Source organism: Trachurus japonicus, chromosome 8 (genome assembly GCF_045865225.1).
Source record: "Trachurus japonicus isolate A0001 chromosome 8, Traja_1.0".
Lineage (NCBI taxonomy): Eukaryota > Metazoa > Chordata > Actinopteri > Carangiformes > Carangidae > Trachurus > Trachurus japonicus.
Genome location: NC_140914.1, coordinates 26221719 through 26237772, shown reverse-complemented (window position 1 = coordinate 26237772; position 16054 = coordinate 26221719). Strand labels below are relative to the sequence as shown.

Sequence of the window (16054 nt, the reverse complement as noted above, 5' to 3'; positions counted from 1 at the left end):
CAACATCCAGAGACTTGAGGTACTCAGGGCGGATCTCATCCACCCCCGGTGCCTTGCCACTGAGGAGCTTCCGGACTACCTCAGTGACTTCAGCTTGGGTGATGAATGAATCAACCTCTGCATCCTCAGCCTCTGCTTCCTCGACGGAAGGCGTGTCAGTGGGATTGAGGAGATCCTCGAAGTATTCCTTCCACCGTCCGACGATATCCCCAGTCGAGGTCAACAGCTCCCCTCCTCCACTGTAAACAGTGTTGGCGGAGCACTGCTTCCCCCTCCTGAGGCGTCGGATGGTTTGCCAGAATTTCCTCGAGGCCGACCGGTAGTCCTCCTCCATGGCCTCCCCGAACTTTTCCCAGACCCGAGTTTTTGCTTCCGCGACCGCCCGGGCTGCCGTCCGCTTGGCCTGCCGGTACCCGTCAGCTGCCTCGGGAGTCCCCCGAGCTAGCCAGGCTCGGTAGGACTCCTTCTTCAGCTTGACGGCATCCCTTACTTCTGGTGTCCACCACCGGGTTCGGGGATTACCGCCGCGACAAGCGCCGGAGACCTTACGGCCACAGCTCCGGACGGCCGCGTCAACAATGGAAGTGGAGAACATGGTCCATTTGGACTCAATATCTCCGGCCTCCCTCGGAATCTGGTCAAAGCTCTCCCGGAGGTGGGAGTTGAAGACCTCCCTGACAGGGGATTCTGCCAGACGTTCCCAGCAGACCCTCACGATACGCTTGGGTCTGCCAAGTCTGACCGGCTTCCTCCCCTGCCAGCGAATCCAACTCACCACCAAGTGGTGATCAGTTGACAGCTCAGCCCCTCTCTTCACCCGAGTGTCCAAGACATACGGCCGGAGATCAGATGACACGACTACAAAGTCGATCATTGACCTCCGGCCTAGGGTGTCCTGGTGCCACGTGCACTGATGGACACCCTTATGCCTGAACATGGTGTTCGTTATGGACAAACTGTGGCTAGCACAGAAGTCCAATAACAAAACACTGCTCGGGTTCAGATCGGGGAGGCCGTTCCTCCTAATCACACCTCTCCAGGTAACACTGTCGCTGCCCACGTGAGCATTGAAGTCCCCCAGCAGAACGATGGAGTCCCCGGTTGGAGCACTTTCCAGCACCCCTCCCAGGGCCTCCAGGAAGGCCGGGGCCCCCGCCCACGGCTGCCACCCAAAACACACGGCACTGGCCCCTCATGGTCCTTCCTGCAGGTGGTGGGCCTACTGGAAGGCGGGCCCACGTCGCTCCTTCGGGCTGGGCCCGGCCGGGTCCCGTGGGCGAAGACCCGGCCACCAGGCGCTCGCCTGCGAGCCCCAACCCCAGGCCTGGCTCCAGGGTGGGGCCCCGGTGACGCCGATCCGGGCGACGTGAACGTCCTTGATATTTTGTCACTCATGAGGGGTTTTGGAACCGCTCTTAGTCTGACCCGTCACCTAGGACCTGTTTGCCTTGGGAGACCCTACCAGGGGCATTAAGCCCCGGACAACATAGCTCCCAGGATCATTCGGGTGCTCAAACCCCTCCACCACGGTAAGGTGGCGGTTCAAGGAGGAGGATCTGAATATACTTCCCATTAATATTTATATGAGTGTATAATTGCTATACAATTTGTTTGGTTTTCGTAGCCTTATAATTATTATTTTATACACATAGCAAGGGTCTTGCTTTAGCTATAAGAAAATCCAGCCAGCCAGAGAGCATGTTTCGTGAGTTTTGCGTTCATAAATAAATCCACAGAGAAGAAGGCGGGAGGAAAGTAGGAGGAGGAGGAGTAGGTAAACAAGTTTTTTTGTCCTTGGAGGCCACCGTCACTTTGCCGATGGGAGGGGTGAGTGCATGCGAGCGAGCCCTGCAATCTAGAATCTGAACGCTATATCACAATTTTCCCTCCATTTTACACACAGGACCTTTAAAGTATTAGCTATACGGACAAAATTTATGAATAGTGTTTTAGTGCAGATGACTGGATCACCCATTTACAGACCCAATATGGCCACCTGTAAGTTACGTCTGTGCATAGTCCGATCCACCCCCTTGGTCAAGCCTTCATACACCTGGTCAACCACTTCTTCCTCTGTTTGCCCCAGTAATCTGGACCCACCCTCCCTTCCCTTTATCCAGGCACCTTCTGACCACATCCCTCTCTCCGATCATCCCTACTCTCATCCTTCCCTCATTTCCCCCATCCCTCTCTCTTCAGTCAGTGCATTCTCTTGGACGGAACCACTCTAAGACGGAACCCCCACTCTGAGTCTCCCTCCACCCGGTCTTCATTTCATCCTCCCAGACCGGCAGAGCAGACATCAACCTTCCTTCACCACTCTGTGCAATATCCATTCATCCATCCTCAACACTTAGATTTCATCCATTATAATGCTTAATGGCACGCTGTTGTGGTGTGGTCCTTGCTGGTGAACCTGCTGCTGTGATGCTGAGATTTTCCTCTGTGGGAATTAATAAAGTTTCCTTTCTCTCTCTCTTATGGATGTTCTGTCATGTTAATCAGTTGACCTGTTTGTTGTGCAGTGACGTATTTATCTTCTGTAAGAACACGCTGCCACATCACAAAACTCGAATAACTAATTATATTACTGCTGCTGTGCGGGTATTTAACAAATTCTGTGAAAATGTGTCTGTTTGATCAGACTCTCTGGAAGAGGAGGCCTCCATCTTTGAAGGCTACAGGAGATGGAGATGAGCTCCACCACCTGACAGCCTGCTTAGCTCAACTCCAAGAGCATTAGAACCCAGTTTTGTTCCTACCCCAGAACCCAATAGTAGAAAGTGTTTAATCTGAGAGTGAACAAAACCAAAGGTCCAGTGGTTTACACTGATGAGCCTTAACATGAAAACAGGGGACTGCTGTTATTGTTATGTAGATTTTATTGTTAAAGCTAATAACTTATATTGCCCCCTAGAGGATTTCTGCGTTATTACAACGATACAGCCGGCACCTCAATATAGCGTATGGCACGGTGTAAACCGCCCGGCTACAGTTTGTAGCCCTTCTCGTTGTCAGGTAAAACCGAGTATGCGTTATGCTGTGTTCCAGGCAGGCTGTTGAACTCGTAAGGTACAACTTCAAGTCACGACTTACGACTTTGTAGCGTTCCAGGCAACCCATAACTCGTGTTTTTCCAACCTGTTACCCGTGAAAGTCACTATAACAGCCGTCAAACTTATAACGTCCGACCCGACACAGGTCGGAAAAGCACGAGTTACGGGTTGCCTGGAACGCACCATTATTTCCTCTGCGCCAGTGCGGGAATGTCACCAAAGACACCAAATACAAAAGGAACAAAATACCACGAGGTGTTAGAGGAGCCGAACGGCTTAATCAGCGTTGTATCATCTCCTCTTGTAGTGGCTTGGGTGAAACGGATATTTACAGACACGTAGAAGTTACGCACTATAGCTTTAAGCCATGAAGCTGGGGAAGATGAGCAAAACTACAAATTTAATTTTAAATTAAATGACTAATGATTCAGATTTAAGTCTTAAAATAGCCACAGATATGCACCAATCAATCACAACAACACAGTCTCTTGTTTTAATGTCGGTGTATGTCGTGCGGTGTCAGGCATCATACGTAGATTAGGTTTTAAAAAGGAAACTTATGGCTTTGAGCTGGTGGCACGATGCCACTCTCGGTCTACAATCAAACCACATCAAACACACACACACACACACACACACACACACACACACACACACACACGTGCAAAACTCTGATTCCATTATGTCAAAGGGAGAAGTCACAAAAGAGAGGAAGAGGAGGCTCGGACTAAGAAGATGTGATGTGTAAAACCATAGTAGTCGTGCACGCATCTGTGCGTCAAAGTTTTGAAGAGCGTAGACTCTGCGTCATCACACTTCCTTCCCAACAGGGACACAACCTCTGTCCACTGTCTGTTTGTCTGTCTGTCTGTCATTCTTGTTGAGTAAAGACAGGAGCTCCGCCTAGTGGCAGGAATCAGACCTGTTATCAGTGAGTCTAATTACCTGAGACAAATGAATAAGTCTGCACAATCTGGAGCATGACAAAGAAAATAAATGTAACCTCCATGTAATTATGTGTCAACGTCATGTTTTGATCAAGGACTAGGTTTCAGGTATTAATGTCTCCACTTATCAATTCAACCTAATTAAAACTGAATGAGTTCATTTTTTCTCCTAGAGGACACATATTCCATCAGGACATAGGGACAAATTGCATTCCAGATGTTGCTGCTCACACATGCAGAAAATAATCTCTTTTTTAAGTGATTATTGATTTCTTATTGAGATGTTGATCTCTCTTCATATAGAGGTCATGGGTCAAGATGCTGCCAGAGGCCACTGTGGCTACTGGAGGAATTGGACTTGGTGTGTAAATGGGACAAAGCAACCAGTGAGTGTTGCCAGGTTTGTGCAGCAGATGAACCAGTCTTTTTTTTTTTTTCCACTGATGCAGCGTTGGACTGTCACGGCCCTAAATGTCATCTGTTAACTCCATCAGGACTTTAGCTGCTGCGTGACCGACGTCTTAGTAATGTCTTCATCATCACCATCACCATCATCTGACGCACTACACCGTCTACACCCACACTTTTTCTTCACACACACACACGCACACACACACACACACGCACGCGCGCACGCACGCGCGCGCGCGTACGCTGACACTCACACAAACACACTCTCCTGTGGCTCAACCCCTCCTTCCTCCGCTGCTGCTAAACTATATAAATCACCTGTGTTGCGGTTTGGAACCAGGACACAGCGACCTGCGGAGTTGAAAACTGACAGGAGACCAGATCTCTGCTGCTGACAGAAACCACCTGTAGCTCCGACTCCACACCTGCAAACTCCCAAGTCTTCTCAAAGTAAGTCATCTTCCTCTATTTGAATCAGGATGTTTTCATTGACTTCTGCTGGAGCGCTTCATTTCAAAACTTTAACTCAGTTGCAGAAAAATCTATGACCAAACCTCTGTGCGCAAAAGCAAAAAGCACAAATTTTAAAGTCTCAATTGCGGCATATAATGAATGTTTTGACATATAACCTGTTGGCAGCTTTGAGTCGCTCCCTCTGGCATGCGGAGTTTTCATTGAGAGCGATAACGTGAGGTTTTTATTCTTAAGGGTAGACATTACAGGTGAATAGGGTAAAAAAAATTTAACTAACAGATATCACCATGAAACTTCCCAAGTTTATCACTTACATTAAGACAAATATTTCTTGTATTACAAGTTTTGTCAGATTTTTTGTTTAAATATGTAAATGAGGCAATATCTAATGAAATATGTGCTAATTTGCATACATTTCCAGAACTGAAATCTGAGCAATGGATATAGCCCCTTTCAAAATTCTTGTTTTATTTTGTTGACCTATTAGAGTCAGAAGTTTTTTACTGAGGGGATTTGGGATATCTCTTTTTATCACTCTGTAAATGAGAAAATACTGTCACCTGTTAGGAATAAAATGTTGTATAAATCAGGCTGTGAATGATATATCAACAAATCCCTCTGTAAAAACCTTCACAATATAAAAAGGGATCAAACTGGAAGGTGTGGTGTCTGTAAGTGATGCTGAAGTGGAGATTTCAGGCTCAGAGTCTGAGGAAAAACTCAAAATTCCATAGATTGTTAATGTAAATTGTACTTTTACGATTGGTTGCGGATACGGAGAAAATGACAATTTTGGACAGGCACAGCAATATCTCACAGTAGCATGGTAACTTTTTGTAAATTTAGAAGAAATCTACTGACGAAAGAGACCAAATGTCGTAAAATAACCACCTTAATGGAAGTTCTACCATTTCTTTTGACTTTTCTGAAAGAAAACATGTTAAGGAAGAAAAATAGCCCAAAATATCAAAATTGATCAGTGCATGAAAAAACAGTGTTTTTGACTGTTGTGTCTCGCCCCAGACTGTGCCGCTTTCTGGTGGTTTATTAGTCTCTGTACATTCATTAGTACCTGAAGTGAGAGGAGTGTTGTAATCGCTCCTTTAAATTCAATATTTACTATAATCCACATACTTTTAGCCGCTTAAAACGTTTATCTCTCAAGCTTCTGTCGACCTGGACCTGCTCAGTAACAAATGATTGTGTGGACAGATAGAAAGAATGAGTGAACCTTAGGAATGATCAACCTTTATGTGTATTTGTAGTGCAACACAATCAGATCTTCATATTTGTTAGAATAAAAAAAAGAAAGAAAAAACACTGTCTCATCTTACTCTTTTCCATATTGAAAACATAAGTCCAACAGTGCAGGGAAAAGTATGTGAACTGTCTCCTCACTGATGGCATGAACAAAAGCTAATTAGACTCAGGAACCATCAGAGCTACTGTCACTTGACCTTCACCCAGTGCAGCTGCTGTGGAATGAGCTGAGGAGACGCTCACACCAGACTTTCTGAGGAGATGCCTGTGGTGAACGGTGGCAAACTGGGAGAAACCCTGCTCCCTTGTGCTGTGGTTTGGAGCTGAGAGTGTTAACTGTGTTGTGAGTTGAGATGGAGAAAGGTGTATTATGTGCAGGTGAAGATTTGAGTGTTAGAATATTATAAATATAAAATAACATTATTATGGCATCATAGCAAATGATCAAATGGTTTAAGGTGCTGAGAACATGAAACATACTGTATTATTATGCCAAACTAATTAAAAAGTAATCTTTGTTATTGTTGGAGAACAGGCTGCTTTTCAGAACTGTTGTAATTGTTTTGGTATTTTTAATATTCATATATTTAGCCAGCGTTTAATTTCTTATAAAAAACACATCATTAATAGAAGAGGAGGAAAATTCATTGCATCGCTCCCTCTTAATAGACAAGAAAATAAATCATAGCAAGTGTTATTTATTGTCATTATTACATGTGCAGCATGATATTCAGACACAAGCATAAGATTAGTTTCCTCCACTGGAGTCGATCTATTTTCTTTGTCTCTCCCAGGAGCTTCACAACACTCTGCCTGACAATAAGTCAATCTGCAGCCTGAGGACTGTTTCTCTGTATATGATGTATATCGACTGGTTTATATCTGCTTCACACGCCTTTATTTTACTCACCAGCCATCTTTCAAAAAACACAGTGTGTGTTCAGACAAGAAATAGGTTACATTACTTTTTAATTTTAAAGAAAATATACTTCAAACATTTCTTTTCATAACATGCAGTTATTGCTCAGGCTGTTTGGCCTTCCTGATTTCTGAATTAAAAATGAGTCTGAGATGTTGGATCATTTGGTCACTGACCCCCTGCATCTTCTCAGATGGCCGTGATGCTGAAGCCATGGACAGTGCTGGTGGCCGTCGCGCTCTGTGTGCTGGTGTGTCTGGGAGCGCTGGCGGACGCCTACCCCCCCAAACCTGAGAACCCCGGTGAGGACGCCCCACCCGAAGAGCTGGCCAAGTACTACACCGCCCTGAGACACTACATCAACCTGATCACAAGGCAGAGGTATGCGCACACATATACAGTACAATATACATCGGTGTGTGTGAAGGTATTATGGATGAGGATGACTATAGAATGTTAAATTTAACTTTTCAATCTTTTTAAGTATATTTTTTGGCTTTTTCATGCCTTTATTTGACAGTACAGTTGAGACAGACAGGAAATGGGGAGGCAGAGAAAGGGGGAATGACACGTAGGAAAGGGCCGTCCGATGCGGGTTTCGAACTGGGGCCACCTGCACGAGGACTATAGCCTCAATATATGGGGCGCCTGCTTAACCCACTGCGCCACTCGGCGTTCCTTCAATCTATTTTTTAAAATATTCATCACAGTGCATGAATGTTTGGACCCTTTTGAATCCCCTTGACTAAAATAACAAATGTAACATGTTGTGCATACCCAACTGAAGATCTCAGTATCGTTACTGAGTTGTAAATATTCACAAAAGCGATCAGTGAGAAAAAATATAAATCATCAAACAAAATCACGAATATTCCCGCCAGACTTAATTTTGTGTTAATTAAATATGAATTAGTCCTGTATGGATAAGTGGTGTAGCTAATGGGTGGATGTTTAACCATGAACTTTTAAGACTCAATTTTCTCTAAAAAAGTATGGCAAAAGAAAGGTAAAATATATGTAAACAATTGTAGGGTGATAAAAACTATTTTTCAGGTGAAAAGATAATAAAAGTGTAGCAGCCCCTTAAGCCCATCTTGAATTCTTTTTTTTTCCAAGTCATTATAGCGAGCGCGTCCTAAGAGATTCCTACTCTTTAAGCCGTGAGCTCTGTCGGTGTATGATGCATCCCTGCTCCGACACCACCCCAGCCCTTCTCCAGCTCACGCCGGCAGCTCCGTAGATTAGATTACTGGCCACTCTCCAAAACCTCCAGGCCTCCAAATCAACGGGACCAGAGCAATAAAATCAGTACAGATGGATCCCGAGAAAGAATCCCAAATCCAATTAGCTGAGCCTGCTGCTCTAAGGTATAAAAGTCGGCAGTATGGAATTGTCAGATGGCATATTTTTTGATTTGGAGCGGTCGGGGCACCATCAGCTTTTATTCATGAAATTCAAATAGGTTGTTGATATTTGAACGTCTGCTTTAAAGACGACTCCAAATGCCACAGGGAGTCAATTTGTTTCACCTTGAAAGTTCTTAGGTTTCATTGGAGAGCTGCAAATGAAGACGTATCATGTGTGATGAAGAGATTTGTGGTTATATAAAGGTTTGACTGCATCAAATAAAATGCCAGGGAATGCGGTGGCTGTCAGCTCCAGGTCCTGCTGATACAGGTGATGGATCTGTGCAGTCCGGTGTCTCTGGTCCATCACAAAACATGGCCGTCCATATTAGTGTGTAGCTGCAGCCAGCTGTGTTGTCCCATTGACATTCGACTGAATCTGATTCCTGGAACTGAAACTAAAATACATTTTAACCTGAGATGATTTCAGGTGGTTTAACTTCAGCAATTACACTTTAAAGGTAGTTTAGCCTGTGTGTAATGTTTGCTCTTGCACTCCCAGCATTCTCAAAACAGTTAAAATTAAACCTTTTCTGGTTTCCTAAGGGTTTGGGCTTTTTAATCTGTCCCATCAAATAGTTTTACAGAATTGTCCAAATTATAGCAACTGGCCAAAAAACGGTGACCAACAACATGGCTTCGACTAAAACTGAATGTAAATTCTCTTTTACTTTTATGTAATGGCTTTTACAGGTACAAGTCATTTATATTAGTTCACACAAACACACTCCATCCATCTGATAGTTGCCCGGCCGTCAAATTTTAAAACTCATTGAATTTGAATATGATTTTGAATTTATTTATTCAGGATAGCCCCTTGAGATGAATCATCTCATTTTCGAGGGGGTCCTTCCACAAAAAGATACAATGATACAATGTCAGGTAAAGAAATAAAAGAAAAACAAATACATTGAAACACATTACAGGACTTACATACTGTACATACACACACACACGCAAGACAAGGCTCTCCTAACCCCAGCTAATCCACAAACGGCCAGATATCAGAATAATAGTCAACTTGTGATATCTAAGCTTACAAATGGGAAAAAGAAAGAAAGAAAATAATAATAATATTATAATAATAAAAATTAAGTAAATAAATAATCAGATAAGAGAATCACACACACAAAAAAGAAAAATTGTGGCCCCTGAACCAAAACATTTGCCCACCCCTGGTTTAGACAATAGTTGTCTGAGAAGAATGATGTCAGTAAGGGAGTGAATAGACCTCATCTTCTGAGCCAGTTATTTTAGAGTGTGCAGAACTGTACAGTGACTTTTTCAAAGTGTCTAACAAAGAGAGGAAGGAGATGTGTCACTTCTGGTTGCCTGGTTAACAAAAACTTTTCTAAGTTAGAAAAATAAAATAGTGTAATCCAGTGTTGATAAGTGATCCTCTAAGGAACTCAGTGATTAATTTGCTTGCAGATGAAATGCTAAGAGATAAGAGGGACAACCAGGGTTCATACCTCTAAAAACAATCAAGATTAAGACATCAGAAAGAACAAACAACAAAAGGAGGTAAATTGACTGCACCGTGGGGGGAGTGAGAATGACAGAAAGACAATCAGATGGGAAGAGACAAAGTCGATAAGAGAGCGAGACACATAGAGACACGGAGAATATAAAAGCAGGACGGAGCAGGGAGACTCAGGGAGGTATACGGGTGCAGACGAGCCATTATCAGATGGGAGAACGTTTTAAATCCTGATGTGTGGCACTGTGTGACTGTGACAGCTGCATGAGCTACTCGATTGCTTTCCTACCGGGCAGGACACACACACATTTCCCTGTGTGTGTAACAAAGCATAAAATTGGGTGCTGGGGTCATAGGGTGAAGTGGAACAGGTGGCTGATGGGAAAACTGTGAAACTGCAGGGTTGTGTTGAGCAGCACTGTTTTATGCACATGCACATAAACACACACAAACACACACACACACACACAACCAAGTAAACTTTGTGCTGTGTGTGTTGAACGGCTCTGTGGTTTTACATTTACGACTCTCCCGGACCCCTGGTTTCCTTATTAAGACAATAAGTATAAGACAACTGGTGCCGACACGGAAGTCGCACCTGTGCACACTCACACACCAGCACTAAAACACACACACACACACACTCCAAATCTGACTGTGAAATGGAAGCATTAGGAGCAAAAAGAGAGGGGAACAAACATGTGAAGCAATTTACTGGAAAGGCAGATGGGCAGGAGGAAGAGGACACAGACGACAGACAGAAAGAGATAAGATAGCCTTCGTCTTGTGTTAGCTTTCTGCTGCCATCTATGTGTTCGGGTCAGTTTTGACCCGTGTTTTACTGTAAATCAGCTGTACATAGAATAGAATAGAATATACTTTATTAATCCCTTGCGGGAAATTCTTTCATCACAGCGCTCCAGTGTACAAAGGTGAAGAATATTATAGCAGAATAATACAATACAACAATTTAAGATACCCCCCCCCCCCCCATCTTAACAGTATATACAAAAGAAAATATAAGCATACAATAAATAAATCTCTGTTGAGGTGATATCACCTAGAAATAAGCTGCTTCGTTGTACAGACCATAGTGAGCTGGTTTATTGCACAGAAGAATATTACAGTTTAATGGCCACAGGCAGGAATGCAAATACACTAAAAACATTATTTTTCATCCAATTAGTTTTTCTTCTCTTGGTTACATTGTTAGGCTTCCTTATCCATGAAAATATTGGTTTCAATATTTTTTGGTGTGGGACCCTGGGTCTTTTTTGTCAGTATACCCCTTGGCTTCAATTTAAGCTGTAAAACACACTAAAACTATTATTTATCATCCCATTTCTTTCTCATCTCTTGGTCACGTTGTTAGGCTTCCTTATCATTGAAAAGGTTGGTTTTGCACTTATGATTTCAGTTTTAACTCTAATTATTGTTCTTGACCCTAACACCACAAATGTCATCATTTTAACCAGAGCATTTTAGAATTTTGTGAAAAAAAAGGGGTTTAAATAGAGGTTCCTGACAAAGTCAAAAATCCTTGAAGCTATAAACAAATCTATGTGGTACTTTTATGCATTTAAAACCTGAAAACGGGTCACTGGTGACCCAAACACAAGAGAAGGGACAGAAGAGGAGAATCTCATCTGAATGTACAACAAAACGCAAAGTGTTGTGGGATTCTTCTGACCAACAGCTGTCACCCGTCTCAACCAGAGACTCATTTGTTCAAAGAGAAACTGAACTGACACATAAAGGTCAGTCATTAGTCAGGGAGCGCAATACTCAGCCTTATAATGATGTGATGATGCCCACCTGTCACTCAAAGAGACTTGCCTTCAATTATGCATAACCTTAAACCAAAAAAGCATTCATAAAGTGTTTGAAAAAAAATCTCCTCATGTGTGTCCCAGGTATGGAAAGCGTTCAGCTCAGGAGGACATGGTCGCTGAGCTTCTGTTTGGTGCCGACAGCAACAGAGACCAGAGATCAAGGTAAAGACACTCACCTGCATGAAGTAAAGGAGTCATGAGAGACATAGTTAGACATATTACAACATGTGATCACTATTATTAAAATGACAGCCTGATGACAGCTTCTTTGTTATTTATTTCATCAATGACTGTTAACTGGGGCTTAGGGCGTGGCTGTTAGGTTGAATGGTGGGCGGGGCATGGCCAAGGGCAGTGACTCCACTGTTGTGACATCACAAAGTTACAGAAGTCCTGACATCTGTTTTCAAGGCTCAGTTTCTGAATTTTCGAAATATATTTCTCTGTGGACTGAGGCTTTGATACTTTAACAGTATTAAAGCAGAAGTAAGTGATATATTTGTGTTAATATAAGTCTTAAATAGTTATATCTTCCGACAGCAATCACTTACATAGAGTGTTTGGTCTGAAACACGGGTCTGTCAGTCACTCTGCTCTGCTCTGAGCCGAGGAGAAAACATTTATCGTATCCTACAGTTTTTATCCAATGAGGAGAGAGAACGGCATGCAGGGCTGTGTGTGCAGCCAAGGGACGCCGTGAATGTGGCGACGCAGGGACGAGGACTGTTATGGTGCGTTCAAGGCAACTCGTAACTCCTGTTCTTCCGACCTGTGAGGTACCACTTCGATCTGGTACGAGTTCACAGGTCGGAAGTTACGAGTGGCCGTTATAGTGACTTTCACCGGTAAAACAGGTCGGAAAAACAGGAGTGGGTTGCCTGAAACGCTACAAAGTCGTAAGTTGTGACTTGAAGCTGTAATTTACGATTTCAAAAGCCTGCCTGGAACGCAGCATTAGCGAAAACGACCGGATCGCTTACTTCTGCTTTAAGATAGAACCTGAACACGCTAATAAAATCAAAGAAAACATGGAAACCTACTCTTACAACCAGGGCCAGCCCCTGGCATAAACACTCTATGCGGTTGTTTAGGGCCACAGCCGTTAGGTGGGGGACCACATGATCAGAAAGGTACCGGGGTTCATTCAAGTCATTTAAACAACCTGAGGTCTGCACGCACGCAACAAGCTTTATATGTCATTTGAAGTCAATATTCAGCTTCTTTTATCTCACATTTGAGACATTTGGTGAAAATAGAATGGCAGAATGACAACATTTGTGCTCAAAAAGCAACCTTACAAAATTTCATTTTAGACTTGTTTTCTACACTTATATATTACTGTATTCATATCCTGTTTCAAGCACCAAAACAGTTCATTCTCATGACTGAAGGTGTGTTTTCACAAGGGATTTGAAATTTTTCAAAAAGCAGACCTCAAATTTCCAGCATTTGGCCTAAATTATTTCTTTATACAGTGTCAAATTACAGGACAAATTGAAATTGGCCTCAGTGTGCTTACAGCGGAGGTTCTAATATTTAAACATAAAACACTTGAGTATTGTTACATCTGCAAGTATCTTAAAAAGATAAATTTAAGAAAATATGTAAAAGTCGAGAAAATGGCCTCAAACGTCAGAGGGCATGAACATGTCTGTATTCAGTTTTAACCAATGATTTGGTGTTTGCGCTTAGAGTGGGCTACAAACAAAAATCTTGTTTAGGGCCACCAAAATCCTAGAGCCGGCCCTGCTTACAACAATATAGGAGTTTTAATTCATGCAAGCCGTTACATGTTCTTCCCTCTTTTTGTGTCTTCCCACAGATATGATGATTCCTACATGTGGTGACTCCGCCGTCCCCCCTCATCCGGCATTCCCTCTGAGTGTGTCCCACAATGCACCAAGAGGGGCCAACATGTGCCTCTGACCCCCTCCCCCTGAGTTCAACTCCAACCAATGACCATCACTGGCCAGAATACAAGCTCTCTGTCTCTCTTGTCACCGTCTCACATCTCACCGATTTCAACATATTTATACATAATTTATTATTGTAATAAAAAACATATATATTCACATATATATGAGATTAGCACTATTAATCAGAAGATGGAACTGTGTCTGTGTGTGTGTGAGCATAAATGTCCCTCTACTGCCCAACACTGTTTAGAGGAGAAAGTCTTGTTTTACTGTTCCTGTAAAAAGTAACAAAAGAGTAAATTAATAAAAATGTTTCCGTGTGATAACAATGTGTTTTTCTTAAATTATTTATGCTGCTGTAAGCTTAGTATGCCTGGGAATCAACACTGCATGAGATGATCATCACATCAACAGTTTTAGAGTTAAAATAAAGGGAGAATTGCAAAGGTACTTTTTTTTTTTTCTTTTTTTACATATTACAGTTTTTCCCCATTTCTTGAAACAGAAAATACATTCTCAAAAATCTAAGATCATTTTACAAAACAGTCTTACAATTCAGCACAACGCCATAGCTCACTTGCAAAAGCTCATATCATGTCAAAAATTCCTTTCTCATAGTCAGTGCCCCCTCAAAATGCATCATACCTCTGGTTTGTGTGAGCGCTGCAAGTCAAAATGTTTAGATGTTTTGTCACTATGGCAGAGGAGCACTGAAGATGATTTTATGGTAAGAGTAGCTTCCAAGGTTTGACATCACACATTGCACTCATACTGCCAAGGAAATTGTAACCATTGTTATTCACACATAAATTAACTTCCATACATCAGAGTAAAAAGAAAATGTATACAGCATAATATGCTGTATGATTATACAACACAATATACTTTACAGTAATATAAACATATCAGCAAAAAAACAAGGAAAATTATATGTGGCCTAAATCAAATCAAATCAATCAAATCAAATCAATCAATCATCTATCAAATTCATATATGGTATTCATGGTATTATTTTCTTGACTAATTTTGACAACTGAACAGACTATTTATGTGATGACTTCTATGAGTATATACATACACATATACAAGTAAACAAGGAAAAAGGTTTCCCGCACACTGTCCAGTCACTTGCAAAAGACCTTTTTTCCTTGTTACTGTAACTGCAGCTACCTGTACTTAATCATTTGCAAAGATGTACACATTTGCAATTTGATGAAATTAGTGAGAAATTCATTTCTGTTGTGAACATTTGCCAAGTGGTTTGGAGGTTTGTCCATGTTTTTTTGAGAATGTAATTTCTGTTTCAAGAAATGAGCCAAACCAATGGAGAAAAACTGTAAATGATATTACATGATAATGATATGTCATTTTATATTTGTTTTAACAACAAGAAATCCCTGAAAAGACCAAAAACATCACCTGTTGTTTCTGTCTGATCTTCCCTCCACTGTCTGTCAGCCTGAAGACATTTCATTGACAAATATAAAACACCTGTCCACAAACCAGAGGAGAACATTTGGAGGAATATAATTTTCATCAAAAATGTGAAACACTAACGTTAAGTAGTTGTGCAAGCAGGTTTGAGTCAAAATAGTGTGGAATTCTACTGCGAGTGGAGAAATAACATCAGGTTTTAAATGCACACACACACACATACACACACTCTCTCCAGTTAATGGTGGACAAAATACAATGGAGATGATCTTTATGTGTGTTGCTTTATGGCACAAAGAGATTATGCCTTTATTAGATAGGACAGTGAAGAGAGACAGTAGAGTCAACTGGGGGAATGACATGCAGTAAAGATCATCTGTTGGGAGTTGAACCAGCAACCACTGATTGAGCTCTCACCACTTGACCACAGAGCACTCCAAAGAGATGTGGCTTTGCTGTGTGTGCTATGTAGTTAGACTGTTTGTTAAGAGTTCATTACCATCAGATCTAAGTATCTGCTGAAAGGACTAACCTGCAGCTCATATTGTTTCCCACTAGGCTACATGTGCAGGCCCCTCTGCTGGGCCCCTGCCCAGGGGTGAGAACAGGCAGCGGCTGATGGAAAGTTCCAGTACATTTAGCCTCTTCAGGTGGGGAAATGAGAGACACTAGCGCTGATAAGACTGCTGGTGTAAGATGTAAGATAACAATCTCAACTACCCTCATCATCAGTTCGAAAATGGCCGAGACCGTGATCCAGTTTATCATCTGCTCTCATCAAAAAGCCCTGGTGGTTCCACTTTTGTGCATTTGCATTTGTTTATCTATTGACTCAGTGTGTATTCATCACACTTTCCTATCATTATGACTTTTTATATTTGTGTTTACTTTTTCCGCTTCCTATTTCCTATGTGTGTTT

General features: G+C 42.2%; 1 protein-coding gene across 1 annotated transcript; it reads left to right on the top strand.

Annotated features, from left to right (window-relative positions):
- Positions 1–4743: 4743 nt before the first annotated feature.
- On the top strand, positions 4744–14022 carry LOC146983443 (peptide YY-A-like). The gene is made up of 4 exons (XM_085785038.1): positions 4744–4864; positions 7261–7448; positions 11867–11947; positions 13608–14022. Exons 2-4 carry the CDS (start codon positions 7261–7263, stop codon positions 13630–13632), a joined length of 294 nt encoding a protein of 97 aa, XP_085641164.1. The 5' UTR covers positions 4744–4864; the 3' UTR covers positions 13633–14022.
- Positions 14023–16054: the final 2032 nt, after the last annotated feature.